This window comes from Solanum pennellii, chromosome 1 (assembly GCF_001406875.1).
Source record: "Solanum pennellii chromosome 1, SPENNV200".
Lineage (NCBI taxonomy): Eukaryota > Viridiplantae > Streptophyta > Magnoliopsida > Solanales > Solanaceae > Solanum > Solanum pennellii.
In genome coordinates this window covers 3,820,242-3,839,330 of record NC_028637.1, presented here as the reverse complement: position 1 = coordinate 3,839,330, position 19,089 = coordinate 3,820,242, and the positions used below count along the sequence as shown (strand labels likewise).

Genomic DNA, 19,089 nt, shown 5'->3' with positions numbered 1-19,089 from the left:
TTAAATATTTTACAAGAATCATAGGATTGTAACTTTGCTTCTTGGCTATAAATACCTGTGAAACTTAGTCTTTTCACCTACAGAATTTCAAATAATCAGATAGTAGTTTCATCATTATGATTTGTTCAAATGAATTCTATTTTGACTATTCAGTTTAGCTTCTCCATCAGTTATATTTAATAATTATTTGTATAAATATTAGTGTTATGACATACCATGGGTTAGATTGGGGTCAGTTGTGGTTCTAAACACCGTGTTTCGATTAGGGAGTCGTCTCAAATTGTGACAGTTGATGATTTCGTCGAGGCTTGTATTCATTGACTCGGTGAATTGGGTAACATTTCGAGACGTGTATGAACACATGGAGTGCCTAATGAATATCCTCACACGTTCCCGTATGTTAACTGTTTTGATTTTAGAAATACTCAAGGTATTTTTCGAAAATAATTTTTATGACGTGAATTATTTGATGGTATCTTGTAATCTTTAAGGTGTTTAAACGGGTGGTCGGTGGGAGAATTAGGTTTGGACTGAGCGACTGAGAGGCAACATTAGGTCGGTTCAGATAGTTTGTTATTTCTATATTGGGTAGTTCTTAAATATTTTGTAACAATCATACGACTAATAAGGAAAACTATATGATTAGTAAAATATTAAAAATAGTTCAAATTATTCTCTTCATTTGGAAATATCATTAAAAGTATTTTACGCTATAAAAGATAAAAATAAATTCGAGTTTATGAAAATTACATGCGAACATAGAAAAAAATTAGCACTAACATACAATAACTATATTTAAAAGTATATTTAAATATTTTTTTCAAATATAAAATAGGATTAATATAGAAAACTATATAAACAGTAAAATTTTAAAAAATAGTTGAAATCATTCCCTCCATTTGTAAATATTATCAATTCATTTCCCTTTTAAACTCAGCTCTTTCTACACTCCCATCAAATCTCCAAATCTTCATTCTTCCTTCAAAATCCAGAATTCATTTTCGATTTTGCGATATACCCATTTCATATCTTGATTATTCCTTCAAAACCCATAATTTATTTTCGTTTTTCTGTATACCCATCTCTGAATCTTGGTGAATTTTCAATCATGGCTGCTAATGGAGTAGATCCGAATCCATACCCGATTATGATTCAAGAAGTATGGGCTGATAATCTCGAATCTGTATTCGATGATATTTCTGATTTTATTGATGAATACCCCTGTATATCGATTAATACAGAGTATCCCGGCAAAATCTACCATTCGCCGGTACCCTTTTCTGTGCAGACTCCGGCAGATGAGTATAATGAGTTGGAATCGAATGTTGATGAATTGAAACTTATTCAAGTTGGGATTACCCTTTCTGATGATAATGGGAACTTGCCGGAATCGGTAATTGAAAAGGAACGGTTTCGTGTTGTATGGCAGCTCAACTTCTCCGATTTCGATCGGACGCGTGATCGCTATGTAGAGGAATCAATCCAGCTCCTTGTAAACAGTGGGATTGACTTAGAAAAGAATCTACGATTGGGGATTAGATCAATTGATTTCGGTGAGTTGTTGATGTCGTCGGGGCTTCTTTGTAATGATTCGGTGAGTTGGGTAACGTTTCAAGGCGAGTTTGATATTGCATTTTTGTTGAAGATTCTCAGGGGGCGGAATCTTCCAGATCGGTTAGATGAGTTTTTCGAATTTGTTGAGATGTTTTTCGGAGATAAATTATATGATGTGAAGCATTTGACGTTGCATTTTCCTCATGTTCACGATGGTTTAGACGAGATAGAGGGACAATTTGACTTGTTCCGGGTGGCTGGGATGCAACATCAGGCCGGTTCAGATAGTTTGTTAACATGTCACGTCTTTTATAGGATGAGAAATGTTTATTTTGTAAATGGTGTGCGAGATGCTGGCGTTTTAAATGGATTAACTTGAAGTGCTAATTAAATATTGATTTGATCAAAGGTGTATTAATTTGATAAAACTTTCTCTGTTTATAATCTTGTGATCTGATATGTGTAAGATCACGAGTTTGAAAATACATTTTACGTAGTAGTAATAATAATGTCTATTGAATTAATGATTCATGTACAGTTGTACGCGTTTTCTAACTAGGGCTAAACAATATAATAAGTTAACAATGTCTCTCATTGAATAAGGAAAGATAGACGTTTTTTTGTTGAACTTGTTTTTTCTCTTTCTGGAGTCATCGGTATCTGTCTTGGAGTGCTTTGTGACCGTTCTCGAGCCCTAGCTGATGCTGTAGCTGCCATGTAACTTGGCTGATCAGCTCCTGTAGGTGAAGAATTAACATTCGTTCTATGGGAGAGAAGAGCCATTCGGTGATGGTTGCTCCCTTCCCTTCTGTAGCGAGGACTAGCGGAATGAGCTTGGATATTTTTCATCTTTAACGGTGGTGTCATGAGCAAGCCGTTGATATCCTCTCTATGGGAGAGAGGAGAAGGGACTACATATGATGAATAGAACTTTTTTTGATGGTCGCGATAGTATTGATGGTGTAACCTCCATAACTCAGTGTCTGAGTCAGAGTAAGAACAAGCCGTGTCAATTTCAATGTTCTTTATGAGATCTCTTGGTTGATCACATGAAGCTCTACTAATACTTTTGCGATTCTTCTTATCTATTAGGTCAAAAACTCTCAAATCCTCGTCAAGTTCTGTATTGTAACTTGAGTCTTCATCTTTATTCGAGGTCCACATCTGTAATACAAATTTGAAGTTATTAGATGTACTTGAGGTCCTCTACTAACTAAAGAGGTGAAAGCTCGGGTGAATGACTTCTATAAAAGATATTCAAGGAAATATGAGAAGTTGACTAAGTAAAGAAAAGAGTCGAAATGTTTAATGAATATATATACCTTTCGAGAGAATGCATGAGCTAGAGTATTTTCGCGCTTTTTAGTAGCTTCCTTTGCTTTGTGTAACAAATCTTCAATTTTTTCTAGTGCATGTAAATGATCATAACCATCGTTGTCTGGAATATAAGCTTGATTTATAGACTACATAAACATATGAAGAATAACATATCAATATATTTTCTGCATCGTTTCAATCTTATCGGATGTTCCTAAAGGCTTTATTAATATAAATAAAACACTCACATTGGACTCCTTATCATTGAGATGAAGCTCCAAAATGCTTTTTGGCTCTTTGAACATTGAACCACAACTAATTCCTTCACAAGATAACCTTCTACGTTGATCGCACACCTGATCACCACGATAGATACATCATTCAGTTTAAGAGAATTGAACTAGAATTTTATCGTTTATTGAGTTCTGGATAAACTATTTGTACATATTCAATATTTTTTTCATACAAATATAAGATTTGAGTCAAAGTTACCTGAGTTTGCACGCGAACAAGAGATTGCATGCATTGGAGGGTAATTTGTGCTCGTTTTCTAACATTATGGCCTCTTATTAAAGCTTGCAACTTTACAACACCCTTGAGAGCTCCAAGTGCTTTTCTTGCCTAATATGTTGACACAAAAAAATCATTGAAAATGAGAAAATAATTAAGAAGAAATTAAATAAATAAATAAATATATAAATAGTGTTTCCTCTTGGTTTCTTTTTTAATTAATCGTTTTTAAATCATTTAATGACGCCTTAAAAATATTTACGTAATCTTTGCCTATATGATTCATATAATAAGAAAGGTGATATGACATTTCTAATAAGCGAATATCACAATTTATTTATCTAAAAAAGAAATAAGTAATTATTTTTCCAATATGATATTCTGTTTCTAGTTATGTCATCTATTATTATTGAATGTAAACTAATTAATTAGTAATATAAATTTAGTAATTAATCTATTACTATAGATTAGAATGCATCGATAATATTAAAACTATACACTAACAATCATGGAATATAACTTATTAAAAAATATACATGAATTAAGTTGTATACCTATTATATTATGTTACATTATTACATAATTTAACATGCGATCAGAACAAAATATTATAATCGACATCATTATATTGAGAAAAATAATCTTTTCGCCATCAATATAAAATATAGAGACAACTATAAAGGTATATTTATACATACCAAGTACCCTCTGAATGTTCTCTGAATGATAAGGATGGCACATTGTTGTTTAACTAAAATTGGAGGTTGTGTGAGCTGAGTGATGTCTATAGTAGGTGTAGCCGCTGACGAATTCAGAATATAAAATTTATGAGTCGATAAATATAAGTAGTAAAATATAGAAAGAAATATATATATATTACTTGGTTCATTTTTTTTATTTGTCTATTTTAATAAATTAAGAGATTTTCTTTATACTACTCTTAGTATTATATTACTATACAAATTATACAATAGTACTAGTCAAATTTAAAATTCAAAAATAAAAATCATTAATAAGATTAGTTTAGTAAAGTATCTCTCTAATTAGCCAACAGAGGTCAAGTAATATGAAATAGACATTATTATTTTTTAGGAAAAAGGTAGAAATACCTCCCTATAGACTATGATTCAAATCGCAGAGACACATTTTAACTAAACTAAGGTGATATTACCTCCCTTGAACTCATTACTTTTGTAATTTTGTATGCCTAATTGGTTTACGTAGCATTCAAATATATTCAATACGTCTCAACTGTGTTGAGTCACGGGATGTGCCACATAAGCCAAAAAGTATACAATATTATATATAAAATGAGCTCAAGGAGTAATAGGACCTTAGTTTAGTTAAAGTGTTTCTATAAAATTTCAATCATAATCTGGTGAGTACTTATGCCTTCTCCCCAATTTTTACTCATATCAATAGAGCAAAAAATTGTGTTAGTCAAAGTTTATACTCATGTAATTTGGATCCAAAAAGCGGAAAAATATCACGTAAATTGAAAAAAAGTACCAATACAAAATATGAATAACCTGATAAGCTAGATCCACCCCTAGTACTCATAGGTGTTGTAATTGTTCCTTTTTGCTTCAAATCAGTATTATTTGGCATAAATTGTGTAGCCAAATTTCTTTTGCTTGTTGTAGCTGAATCTGTTTGATTATTTTGATTGTGATGAATTAATGTTGTTTCTTGAAGTGTAGGTTTCCGGAAGATCCATCGTCGTTTCCCCCTCTTCTACAAACGGAAAATTTAACTGTGAACTTCGTTACTAATTTGTGGTTAAATTATCGTTCTAACTACATAATTTATCCGTCGTTAATTTCTATAATCTAGAAATGAACTAATCAGCAGAATAACTCTAGATCTAGCCCTCTATGCCTCGTATTGCATGCTTTACATACTTTTAAAGAAAAAAGGTGCATGTTGTCCCCCTCGGAATTTAGCAACGGACAAATTTCGTATTTAAATAATGCAAATGACGAATTTCATAGTTTACAATAAAAAAGTAAATATATATAAATAGATATAAGTTATTAAGAGAGTAAAAAAGTGAAATCTAGACGGGTTCAGATGATAAGCACCCTCGACCTTTATTTGGAAGATTCCACCTCTTTGCTCTTCTAATGACTTGACTTCACAATTTTAGAGGCGGAGGTGGAGGGGTTAGAAGTGCTTATCATCTGAACATTTCTTCATTTGCTAATTCTATTTAGCGACAGATAAACAGAAAAAAAATTGTTAGCTAGATTCGTTGCTAATTCTACTTAGCAAAGGATCAACAAAAAAGATTATTAGCTATGCTCATCGCTAATTCTACTTAGCAACGGGTTAACATGATCTCTTTAGCAATACATTAACGATAAAGTTCATAGCTAATTTCAATTTTTCACAGTGTGTGCGCACGCTTTTATAAATTAATTAACATGTTTATAATTAAGTAATATACCTTTTCTTCTTCTTCTTGGTCATGAGCTTCTTCTCTTCTTCTAGTACTTTTGATATCATTCTCTTTGATAGGTGATCTAAAAGCCTTCTTCATTAACCCTAACCAAGAAGGCCCTCCAATTATACTCTTCCCTATGAAACATTTTGTTAGCAATGTTTCACCTTCATGTGTTACTAAACTTAGTTGATGATCATTTGTTTTTGTTGTTGTCCCTTGGCTTTGTGTGTGCTTGTTATATGAGGGGACATGTTTCTTCTTCATAATTTTGTTACTAAATGAAAGCTTATTAAAAACATAAAATACTTTGATGTGTGTATATATATATATATATATATATATGTAAAAGTTAAAATACTTCCTCAAAAGATTATTTGCTTCGTTTTGAGGATAATATATAGACAATGATATGTGATTATGTATGTGACATGTTTCTTTCTCTATGCCAGTGACCTTCTTTATTACTCTCTTCGTCTATAAATATTGTTTGGCAGGTATACTAAAAATTGATATCCAAGATTAATTGTCAATTTAATCAATCAATAAACAATGAGTTATTTTTTTTCAATTTTGTCCTTAATAATTACTTCATTTTGTTCAATTAAAAAGTTATGTAGATTTTTGATACACTTGCTATAGTTGAATTATTTTAGTCAAACAATTGTGGATGGAGGGGTATTTCTTTTCTTTATTTATGGAATGACAAGAACATTCCGACTATATTTACTAATTCTTCTTATACTTTAAAATAATTATTTACATATTGTTTCACTAATTGATAATTTCATATCAAATTTTAAATCACATACACTTCTATACGTATTTTTGTTACCAAACACACTCTTAAAAATAGATGTATACGGAGAGACGAGCAAGAAAATAAATATATCCTAGATATATGTGAATCACAATAAATTCATGTATATGAGATACCAGATAAATGTATTCCAGACACGTACTGAAATATAGGTAGATATAGAAGAGAGGTGAATGAATTAAAATAAAAGTGAAATATAATATATCTAGAATAAATTATACATAATTTTAACCCTATTTATATAAAATACACATATATCTAGATAGATCAAAGTCTAACACGAATAATAATTTCAAAAGAAAACAAATTATTAAGCCCTAAACTAATAAGATTTACATTATTTGTTTTTATTATAATTTTTTTTATCTAAATTTAATTTAACATAAAATTTAAGAAAGCAACTCACAAAATTTATTTTTTATTTTTATAAAAGAGGTGAAATGATAATATTGTGGGCATGCTAAAAGTGAAAAGGCAAATGTTTGAACATGTCAGATAGTTGTATACAGCAACGTCACAAATTATGATTTATCGAGATTATTAAAAGCTGCAAAAAGCATATATTATATGGAATTGTTTGCTTCCACTTTCTTTTTTTTGCATTCTTCTGAAAAAGATAACTCACTATATTCTCTTTGGCTTACCATGTCATATGACTATACTAATCACAATTATTTTTCTCAAATGTGAATCAATAAATTTATGTTATATAATATGATTTCTTAATTCCATTTTCAATAAATTATAAAACAAACACATGATGAGAACTATTTTTAATCAAAATATATAGAGAATAGCTATTGAATATTTGTATTTTAATTTTTATTGAATCAATTAAAATATTTATTAAAAAAATCGTTCAATATATTTAAATGAGAATTTCAATGAAAAAATGATAATTTTATAGTAGTAATTATAAGACAATTTACATATGATAATCATAATCTATTAAAATAGAATGCTCGTTCAAGGTTAAAATGTCCTGGATATGAGTATGACTCTTTAGGGTAATATATGACAGATTATTCATGTGCAAATTGAGATGCAATTCAGTTCGAGCATATTCAATTTCATATTCATATCTCGCAGATCCCGATTTTTCTACTATATAATATCTAGCAGCAAACTTAGTGTTTGTGGAAGAAGATAACCAGACCGCAATCATAATCGTTCTCTTGGTCACCCTTCCTTGCGAAATTTTATCAAAAAGATTTGTGTTTTCAGATGCACCTAAATTCTTATCATGTATCTCCATTTCCATAAGGATGGTAAATCCTTAAGACTGAGAAGGAGATCCTTGCCGTGAAGACTACCAATCTCCCTCCCATTGTTTAGTATATTAAGTGAATTTTTGGAGCTTTGAAAGTTTTTCATGTTTGCCCTTTCTTTAGTGAATTTTGATATTTTCTAGAAGATAAATTGCACTATTTATAAAGTTATATTTATGATTTCACAAAGAATAATAGTGAAAAGTTGTACAATTGAAATTATATCCTTGAAATAAATGTGCATTGTCTCACTAATTAGTCACTAAAAATAGATGCTCCGTAATACTACCTCCGTCCACTTTCAATTGTCATGATTTCTTTTTTTAGAGTCAAACGATAAGTACGTTAATTAACATTTTACGATGTATTTTTTCATCATATTGATATGTAAAAAATTACAATTTATAGCACTTTTTGTATAGTTTTTGAATATCTAATTTTTTTGTTTTAAATATCGAATTAATGTAATCTAATTTCACTTTTAAATTCAAATTAACTTTCGAAAAATACAACATGGCAACTAAAAGTGGACGGGAGAAGTACTTGTCATTTTACAAATTTATGCATAGATGACATGATACTTCTCATTTTATCCTTGGAAATTATTAGTCTTAGAATAATTTGATCAACATAGAAAAATTAAGTAATTAATTCATGTTTATTGATCAAATTAATTAATTAAAATTAATTAATTAATATTTATTTATTAATAACCTAACTTCAAAAAAATACCAAAATAAGGGTACAGTAGTAAGTTTACTTAAATAAAAATAATGACAACTAAATTGAAACGGATAAAGTAATATGGAATAGAGAAAGTACAACTTTTATCCATACTCTTACAATTCACTACTTGTGAACTTGTAACCAACTCCATATTAATGTGCTGATTTTAATACGTACATAAATATGATGAAGGAAGGTATCAAGGGGAAAAAAGAAGAAGAAAATCAATGCCTAAAGCTAAGGGGAAGGATAAGCACTAGCCTTGAGTACTTTGTTTTTTCTTTTCTTAGTGGTCAAATATTTATAGTTCTGTTTAGATTAGAAAAAAAATAAGTATACTTTTGAATTATCGTAAATGATATGTAGATATTTTTTTGTTATATTTTGGGATACTTATTGTTTAAAATATTAGAGTATATATATCCTTTATATTAACTGACATAAATGTGTCATAATCTTATTTATCAATTCGATATTTATTAAATACCAGATCAATAGATAAGATTGTGTCATGTGTCCCTATTTAGTCTTCCGTTAGAGTGAAGGTCATATATACTCTAGTTTTTGAACGGTAAGGGCGCCAATATCTCAAAGTATAACGATGATATATGTATATCACTTATGATAGTTCAGGTATATTTATTATTTTTCCTTTTTAGATTTAATGATCCTTTTAACTTAGCTTCATTTAGTATATCTGTCTTTTAATTTTTGAACGTAAATACATGAACACTTAAAATTTTATAAAATTGATCAAGTAGACACACACATTCCACGAATAATAATATGAGATACATTTAAACTGATTTGATAACTCTTTAATTTTAAATCTTCACATAACATATAAAATCACAATATTAAAAAAATATTAATACTTTCCACATATGTTTAATTTAATACCATAAAAGCATTAAGTTTTTTTTTTTACTTAATAAGATAAATTAGTTAAAACTAACAAAATGTCCCTCTTTTTCCTTTCTTTTCCTTTAAACGGCTATAGTAGGAAGCCTATTAAATTCTTCCTCATGGAGAATATTAATCACTATAAAATAAATTAGTTAGAAACTTTATTGTTAATTTGTCGTTAAAATTGGGGATAATGCACAAATACCTTTTTAACCTATGCTCGAAATCTCAGAGACACACTTATATTATACTAAGGTCCTATTACCTCCTTGAACTTATTTTATTAATAATTTTCTACTCCTTTTCGGACTACGTGGCACTATCTTGTGGGTCCAATGCTCGTTGACTTTTTTTCAAGCTAGTGTCACGTAGGCCGATAAGAGTAGAAATTACTTATAAAATAAGGTCAACGGGGTAATAGGACCTTAGTATACTATAAGTGTGTCTCTGGAATTTCGAGCATAGGTTGAGAGTGTACTTGTGCATTTTCCCTTAAAATTATTTGCAACTTATAACATAAATATTTTGATAATCTTTCACTAATTCATCATATATTTAATTAACTAAAAAAATTTAACATTTGATTGTAAAATTTATCCATCATTATTTTATTTTTTTATTAATTTTTTAAAATTTTTAATAGTGAGTATAGCAAAGTATAGATAAGCCGGAAAGCAAAGTGTGCCTAAAAGCTAAAGCATGCAAAGCCAGAGAGTTCAAATGCATGAAAAGTCGTGGGAGCAGAAGAAGAAGATAAATAAAGTGTTATATCCTCTTTAATTAGTGGGTAAAAAAAAAGGATAAAGAAGAATATAGCTTTTGAAATTGTTGGAGCTATTAATTTGAGCTTAATAAAATAAAAATAAGGTAACTCTCGTGTATCTAGAATACCTAACAAATCTCACTCGTCTTTTTCGTCTCTTTTCTATCCGCTCGTTACTTTTTTATGTATATCTAGATACATGTGAATATCACCAAATGTATATATACAAATATATATTGTATCTATATGATTCGCATGTATTTGAAATACATGATAAAATCTCGCTTGCCTCTCCCTATTTTAGTGTATCTGGCAATAAATATACATGTATCTTTCTCAATATGATGGAAAATTTTTAGTTAGTGATAAAATACGTAATATCAATATGTATAATCGTAAAGCATGTTTAATCATGTAATTTAATTTGGATTATCTTCCATGTTAATGACTATTTATGGTGAGACTACTTGAATACGAATCATATAATCTCTTCGCTTCAATTTATTTATTCTACTTTGCTTTAGAATAATCTCTTCGCTTCAATTTAGTATGACCTACATTATCAGTCTCTAATCGTACTTACTTGAAAATACGGATTACTTTTTCTAAAAAATAAATTAATTTGTAAAGTCACAAAAATAAAACAATAAATTGAAAAGAAAAAAAAAACATAGGAAGGATATCAAATTTGGTTTTATCACTAAATCTTTTTATATCTCATCTTCAATCATCACCAAGAAAAATCCTTAGAGATGTTCCCTCTCTATTTGTCTTCATCTTTAACTCGTGCCGTATCTATTAAGATTCGATTAAATTCTTTTTCTTACAGAAAATTGTCACTCTGAAATATAAAACACTCCCTAATAAAGAAAATATCCACTTTGAATTTCTTCCTTTTTTTCATATTCTTTTCTCCTCGTAATTAATGTCACTTTTGCAAAAGCTTACTTAGATAGTTAGGTTATGCCGAATTAAAATTTTTATTAAATAGTATCAAAATATGAAAAGTAAATACACGAAAATTTCGTTTCAGTGTGGGATTAAAATTTTAATAGGAAAATTTTGAAAAAAAGATAAATAATAATTAACACATTGAGATTCAAACTTGTGCCTTAATTTTATCTTTTTTAGTCAACTTCTTTTCACTATACAAGAAGCTTCCATTTTATTTTGTAAATATAATGAAATTCAAATTTTTTTATACATATTAAAATATTATTTATCAAATTTGCATGTATAATTTTTAAAAAAGGGAATTCAATTGAACTTCAATGAGTGTTTCTTTTAGGTCCATCGAAAATAACATTTCTATTATTGTTCAAGATCTCCGTGAAGGCTTGAATGATAATATTATGGTGAGAAGGAGAATTCAACTTTAGAAAACAATTCAAAAGATCCTCTAAATCTTCAAATGAGTAGATTTCTTTCTCAATTATCATATGGAGCATTGATTTCTTGAAATCATAAAATGGATCATCCGAATTAATGAAGGCCACAAGAGAACTACTAATTTTTGAACATGAATCGACTCTAGATTCTAGATTTGCTTCTGAATTAGTACATTCGTTTTGATCCAAATTACGCGGAGATAACAATTTTTTCTTAATGGGGGAGGTGGTGGAAGTGCAGTAATTATCTTAAAATGAGTCATCCAAATTTTTGACACATGTTAGATTCTGAATTTGTCTCTGTCTTTGACAAATTGGTGACACCTTTTTTGTCGATACTAGGTGGAGATAATGAATCTATGTTAATAATGGAGAAGGGGATGGAAGTGTGATCATCTTGAAATGGATCATCCAAATTCTTGACGACAACAAATGTGTCATCACTATTTGGGCATGTACTGATTTTAGATTCTGAATTCATCTCAGAAGAAGTGTAACAAATTTTAGGTGATGGATTTGTGTTAATAGGGATTTTGGGCTTTGGTTCTATAATATCTACTAAATTTGGTTTGCTACAACTCCTACAACCTACTCCATTGGATATGAATAATTTCCTAAAATTCCATTGTTTGATTTTTGAAGACATTATAGAATAAAGTAGATTGGAAGAAAGAGAACAAATGGAGTTTATTTGTTTTTTTTCTTGTCTATTGCTTACTAGTGTGAGGTTTATATATTTTTTGAAAAGAGAAAAATAGAGGTAGGTGGTGTGAAAAAATATATGGAATTATGGGAACTAATTTGGTGGAAGAAAAGGATTTTAAGGATTGTTTTTGAAGAAAAATAGTTACACCAAACTATATTAATTTATAATGGTAGTATTAAAATAAAAATGAGAAAATTACGCAGTTAAGTAAACTTATACTACTTAATTACTAATCATATTTATAGTTTGCTATAATTATCACTCACGACTAACATTATACATTAATTATTTGACTGACTTCATGTTTGTATAATTAGTCACATTTATATATGTGACTCGCCAGAATATACAAATACATATATATATACAATTATCTAATCGAATATACATATACAAATCACCTCTCTCCCACTCTCTGCCCTCTCTCGCTCGTCTCTCTGCTCCCTCTCCCAATCTCGCATGCCTCTCTCCTCTCACACTCTCTCCCAATCTCGCTTGCCATATATACAAATGCATATGTATAATATATAATTATCTAACCGATATACATATACAATTCACCTCTCTCCCATTCTCTGCCCTCTCTCGCTCGCTTGTCTCCTCTCTCTCCCAGTCTCACTTGCAATATATACAAATACATATGTATAATATATAATTATCTAACCGATATACATATACAATTCACCTCTCCCCCATTCTCTGCCCTCTCTCGCTCGCTTGTCTCCTCTCTCTCCCAGTCTCACTTGCAATATATACAAATACATATGTATAATATATAATTATCTAACCGATATACATATACAATTCACCTCTCTCCCACTTTTTGCGCCCTTTCTCTCTCTCTCTCTCCTCTCTCTCCTAATCTCGCTTGCATCTCTCTTTCCTATAACATGTTGCTACGAATAGGCTATTTTTGAGTAGCTACGTGTGAAAGTTCCCCAATAAAATACTAGGTAGGAAATTTACATGTTTCTCCTTAGCAAAATTATGGACAAAATTATGATAAATCTTAGATATGAAAATTAAATTCATAATATTTAAATCCTAAAAATTCACCTCCATAAAGCTTTTGTTATGGACAATGAGAAGCTTAGAAGTTTTGTTGTGGATAAAAAAAAACTTCCTTACCAGAATTTTGCCATAAGCAATAATACTGAGTTTTCAAGATATGTTTGGCTTTCTTGATGGTTTACTTTTGCATAAGGAAATTTTGGGTCATTTTTCATTTCAAATTTAATGATAATCAAGTGTTAAATCGTTTTCCAAATGCAATCAACTTAACTAGATCTATAATATAAAAAAAATAAAAAAAGGGATTTTGAAAAAGCAGTTTACATTTGAAGGATTTAAAGTTGGGATAAGCATAAGAATATCTCTTAGACTATGATCGAAATCTCAGACAGACATTTTTAATTTTATCATAGTCAATTATTTAATCTTTCTTGAGACATAGTATTCATAATTTGTCAAACTTTTATTACTTCTTTACTCTTTTATAAAAAACTTTTGATTTTGTACAAATAATACTTAATATTATTTTGCTATTATTACCACTCATGACTAATATTATACATTAATTACGTGGGTTGATTTCGAGTTTGTTTAATTAGCCACATCTGTATATGTATAGTTCGCCAGAATATACAAATACATATGTATAATATACAATTATCTAATCGATATACATATACAATTATCTAATTGATATACATATACAATTATCTAATCGATATATATATACAATTCACCTAGCTCCCTCCCACTCTCTGCCCTCTCTCGGTCGTTTCTCTCCTCCCTCTCCCAATATCGCTCACCTCTCCCTCTCTCTCCCAGTCTCACTTGTCATATATACAAATGTATATATCTAATATACAATTATCTAACCAATATACATATACAATTCACCTCTCTCCCATTCTCTTCCCTCTCTCTCTCACCTCTCTCCTCTCTCTCCCTCTCTCGCTCCTCTCTCTCCTCCCTCTCCCAATCTCGCTCGCCTCTCTCCTCCCTCTCCCAATATCGCTTACCATATATACAAATACATATGTAAATATACAATTATCTAACATATATACATATACAATTCACCTCTCTCCCACTTTTTGCCCTCTCTCGCTTCTCTCCTCTCTCGTAGTCTCGCTCGCCTCTCTCCTCCCTATAACATGTAGTTACAAATTGCAATTATCAAACTATAATTATGAGAGTAATTAGGCTATTTTTGAGTGCCTATATATGAAAATTCACCAATAAATTACTAGGTATGAGATTTACATGTTTCTCCTTAGAAAAGTTATAGACAAATTATGATAAATAGTAATATAAAAATTAAATTCATAATGTTTAAATCCTAAAGATTCACCTCCATAAAGCTTTTGTTATGGACAATGAGAAGCTTAGAAGTTTTGTTGTGAATAAAAAAACCTTCCTTACTAGAATTTTGCCATAAACTATAACTACTGAGTTTTCAAGATTTGTTTGCTTTCTTTATGGTTTACTTTTGCATAAGGAAATTTTGGGTTTTTTATTTCAAATTTAATGATAATTAAGTGTTAAATCGTTTTCCAAATGCAATCAACTTAACTAGATTTATTATTTTTTTTAAAAAAAGAATTTTGAAAAAGCATTTTCCATTTGAAGGATTTAAAGTTGGGATAAGGCATAAAAATATCCCTTATACTATGATCGAAATCTCACACAGAATTCTTAATTGAATTAAGATCTTATTAATTCCCGAACCTATTCTTTTTGGCTTATCTGACACCCAAACATCTTTCACGTGCCTCAACTAAATAGAGTTACACAGTATGTCATGTAAATCAAAAGGTGTATATAATACCAAAATTAAAATCGAGAAGCGAGGGTGAAATACCACGTAAGCCAAAAGGTGTATATATTGACGTATCCATGTGCAAATGCATCCATGTGAGCAGGGATAGGTTTGGGTTATACATTGGAACCTCTTCCGAATCTATAAACCAAAAGTTTATCTTTACTCCTTAAATATGTTTTGTTATTGTAAATATTCATCTTTGCTTTAATAAATCGGTGGCTTAATTCAAGTTCGAAAGGAGGAGTATAGTTAATTATTTAATTTTTTTTGAGACATAGTATTCATAATTTGTCGAACTTCTGTTACTTCTTTATACTTTCATAAAAAAAAACTGTTTTCAACAAATAATATTCGATATTTTTTAAAATAAAAATACTTATAACCTATTTTTTCCCCCTAAAATGAGCCCTTCAAATTTTGGGGCCTAAAGACAATTGTTTTTCCCCCCAAAGTTGTAGATGTATATTTCCAGGCTATTTCTTGCCTCATTTCATTGGTTGTGATCTTTCTGTTATAAACAAGGGCAATTTCATTTTTTCTAGTGTATACATAGACTAATTATCTCGATTTAAGAAAAACAATTCAAAGCAATCTAGAAATGGAAATACAAATAATATTTAAATAAGAGTTATTTATTTATTTTAATGATTTTAGTGTCAAGAATCAATTATTCGTTGAATACATATTAAGACTTACGTCTTATCAATGTAAATACTATCCCAAAAATTTAGGCAAAAAAGAAAATATCAGCACTTGAACCTAAGATCTTATTATTCTCAATTCACTTTTGTTTGACCACTAGACAAAGGAGGTAGTTTCCAGATTTGCTTGAGATCTCATTGTGCTCATCCCCAAAGATTTCAAGACCCAATTAAGATCTCTATTGATAAAAGACTACATAAAAAATTCTTTGAATAATTAGAGAAACCATCAAATATAACAAAGAGAAATTGAAGAATAAGTTTATTTGGTTTGGCTTAAAAAAAACAAATTTTTAAGTTAAAAATAAAAAGTCAAATTAAAAATGACTTTTAAGTCAAAAAATAAAAAGTACGGAAAACCTACTTTTTTATTTTGACTTATTTAAATTTATGTTTCACGTACTCGAACACTTTCCAACTTATTTTAAATCATTTTTGACTTATTTTAAATTGTTTTATATTTACCAAATACTTTCAAAAGTAAAAAACTAACTTAAAAGTAAGTTTGATCAGCTTTTAGTCAATTTAAACACCCTTTAAATTCTGCTTACAATTTATTCTCTACTCAATAGCAAAACAACCCAACAGAGAAAAATCATAACATATATAGCCAAGATTAATACCAATTTGTTGTTGCTAACTCTAAGGGGTCGTTTGATAATATTTGCATTAGTAGTACCTTTTTTTCATGTTATGTATAACTTGTGGATTAGTAGTACTTTTTTTCACTCTATGTGTATTGTGGAGTGCATTACTAATACCATGAATTTCTAGGTCTTAGTAATAATGTAAAGGGATTTAATGCATACATAAGACATAAATATCCCTCAAAAGCACTTTTACATCTTTTTCACCATAATTGTAAAGGATATTTTTGTAAAATAAATAATTTTGTACGATGCATGTTATTTTTAATAAACCAAACCAAACAATGAATAAGAAATAATGTATGTACAACTAATGTATGCATAACTAATACAAACATTACTAATGCAAGTATAACTAATACACTATATTTAATATTATTTTTATACACTCTACCAAACGACTCTTAATTGTATTTTAAATTTATTATATTGCCCCACAAATATGGCAACAAGTAATTAAACATTTAGTAACAACAAAAAAATTGTGACTAATTTTTTTTATAATATAGCAATAATTAAATCAAATTGTTGCTATTTATTCAAATTTACTAACAATACTATGATTGTTACTAAAAGATTGTTGCAAATTTTTAGAATTTAAAAATCTATCATTTTAACTATATGATATGGCAACAACATTTAACTATTCTAACAAAAAAAAAATAGTTGTGGTTAAAATTTTATGATATAGAGAATCTTTTATTAAGTTATTGTTATTCATCAATTTTAGCCAACAATTTTATTGTTGTTGCTAAAAATTGTAGTCAATTATATACTTTGTTGTAGTGTTTAGAGTAGTTGATCGAAGCTACTAAATATCTTTCTTTTGCATTTAGATTTTTATATCATTTCAGTCAATAAATAATGATATGAATGAACCTAATATCTCAAATAAAATGACAAATATATTAAACTTTTAATTGATGATATAAAATATAAATGAGATGATATATTTAAGTCTTTTCCCTTTTATAACGTAGCATATTTTCTATTAAATTTCTTCACCATGTTAAAAGATATATATAGTACATAATTAGATCATTAATATATAACCAACCACATGTAGATAGTGTCTGTATTATGAAAAGAAAATTGACAATTGCAAGTCAGAGAAAAACATACAAGTTATCAAATTGTATATTTAAGAAATGTGTTTATAATGGATAACTTAAATGCTCAAAAAAGGAAGCAGAAAAAAGAACTAAAAGAAGGCATAATTCATAAATAGATATGAATATATATCTGATGTTGATGCAACATATAATTGTTGAAATTTTTAAAAGATAATTTTATAAATTAAAGTGTTCGACTGATAAATGAAAACGAATTGAATTATCTAAATATATGTATATTGAAAATAAAAAAATTACTTACCGAATTAATCACTCGATCAGATCCCTTGTCAAATATAAAAATATTTTTTTATAAGATGGACAAACAATCTAATGTACCACCATTAGGTAATGGTAACTTTACAATTTTTCTTTTCACCTTATTTGAAACTCTTAGTCTTTTATGAGATCAAGTCCCCTAACAAATCACAGTTTATTAAATCATTTAAATTTCAAAATGAAAAATTATCAATTAAGGGTTTGATTTTGTTTATGTATCATGTCAATAAAAATTGGCAGCTACTAGGGATGATAATGGGGCGAGGCGAATGCGAAGCGAGGTGGATTTAAGGTTATGCAGAGTTGGGCGGGTTTAGGGTTGTGCGGGGCGGGTTAAAGTGTATATTTTAAAAACTAATGTAGGACAGGGCGGAGGTGCGTTGAGGGTATACGTGATCTTATATGGGTTCAAACTTAATTTTATCTTTTTACATGTTATAAGAGTGATAGATCATTACTTATTAAGATAATTTGTTTATAGTTACTAAAATACTTAAAATAATAAATGCAGTAGTTCAATAAAAATAAGACAATTTCTTATATGTTTTCAAGTTGACCTCTAAAAAATAAACTTTTAAATCGTCATCTATCAAACTAATAAAAGTTAAGGACAAAATTAATTTATTTTTCATGAATTTTATTTTTAGTATCAAACTTAATTCGAAAAGAAAAATATTACTCTCTCCGTCCCATTTTATGTGACATTTTTCAAATTTCGAGATTCAAACAAGTATATCTTTGATCATAAGTTTTGTATATATCTTTTAAACATTAGAATTATCAATTATTTTGACTTATAGCACTTTTTACATAGTTTACAAATATATAAATTTCATTTCAAAAAAAAAATGAAGATTCCATGTGCAAATTTTGATCAAACTTAAACTATTTGATTCTCAAAAATTGAAAGAATATCAGATAAATTGAGATAAAAGGAATAAAAAATCATGCAGGGCGAGTTCTGCAGGACGAGTCTATGCGAAACGAAATGGAGCGAGTTAAAAATAAAAATATTATTATGCAAAACAGGATAAAGCGAGTCAAAATTTTACGAATTAAGCTCAACCCACAATACCTCATTTTTATCCCTAGCAGCTACCATGAAATGTGAGGGACCATACC

General features: G+C 28.9%; 2 protein-coding genes across 2 annotated transcripts; one reads left to right on the top strand and one right to left on the bottom strand.

The window, feature by feature from the left end:
* The first annotated feature begins 992 nt into the window (after positions 1–992).
* LOC107016608 (probable CCR4-associated factor 1 homolog 9) lies at positions 993–1,933 on the top strand. Its single transcript, XM_015217029.2, has one exon. The coding sequence runs from the start codon at positions 1,109–1,111 to the stop codon at positions 1,931–1,933; it is 825 nt and encodes a 274-aa protein (XP_015072515.1). The 5' UTR covers positions 993–1,108.
* Positions 1,934–1,968: 35 nt separating this feature from the next.
* LOC107014519 (protein IQ-DOMAIN 14-like) lies at positions 1,969–6,143 on the bottom strand. Its single transcript, XM_015214452.2, has 7 exons — positions 5,828–6,143; positions 4,911–5,115; positions 4,080–4,183; positions 3,364–3,492; positions 3,120–3,227; positions 2,877–3,017; positions 1,969–2,718 (listed from the first exon to the last, which is right to left on the bottom strand). Exons 1-7 carry the CDS (start codon positions 6,086–6,088, stop codon positions 2,146–2,148), a joined length of 1,521 nt encoding a protein of 506 aa, XP_015069938.1. The 5' UTR covers positions 6,089–6,143; the 3' UTR covers positions 1,969–2,145.
* Positions 6,144–19,089: the final 12,946 nt, after the last annotated feature.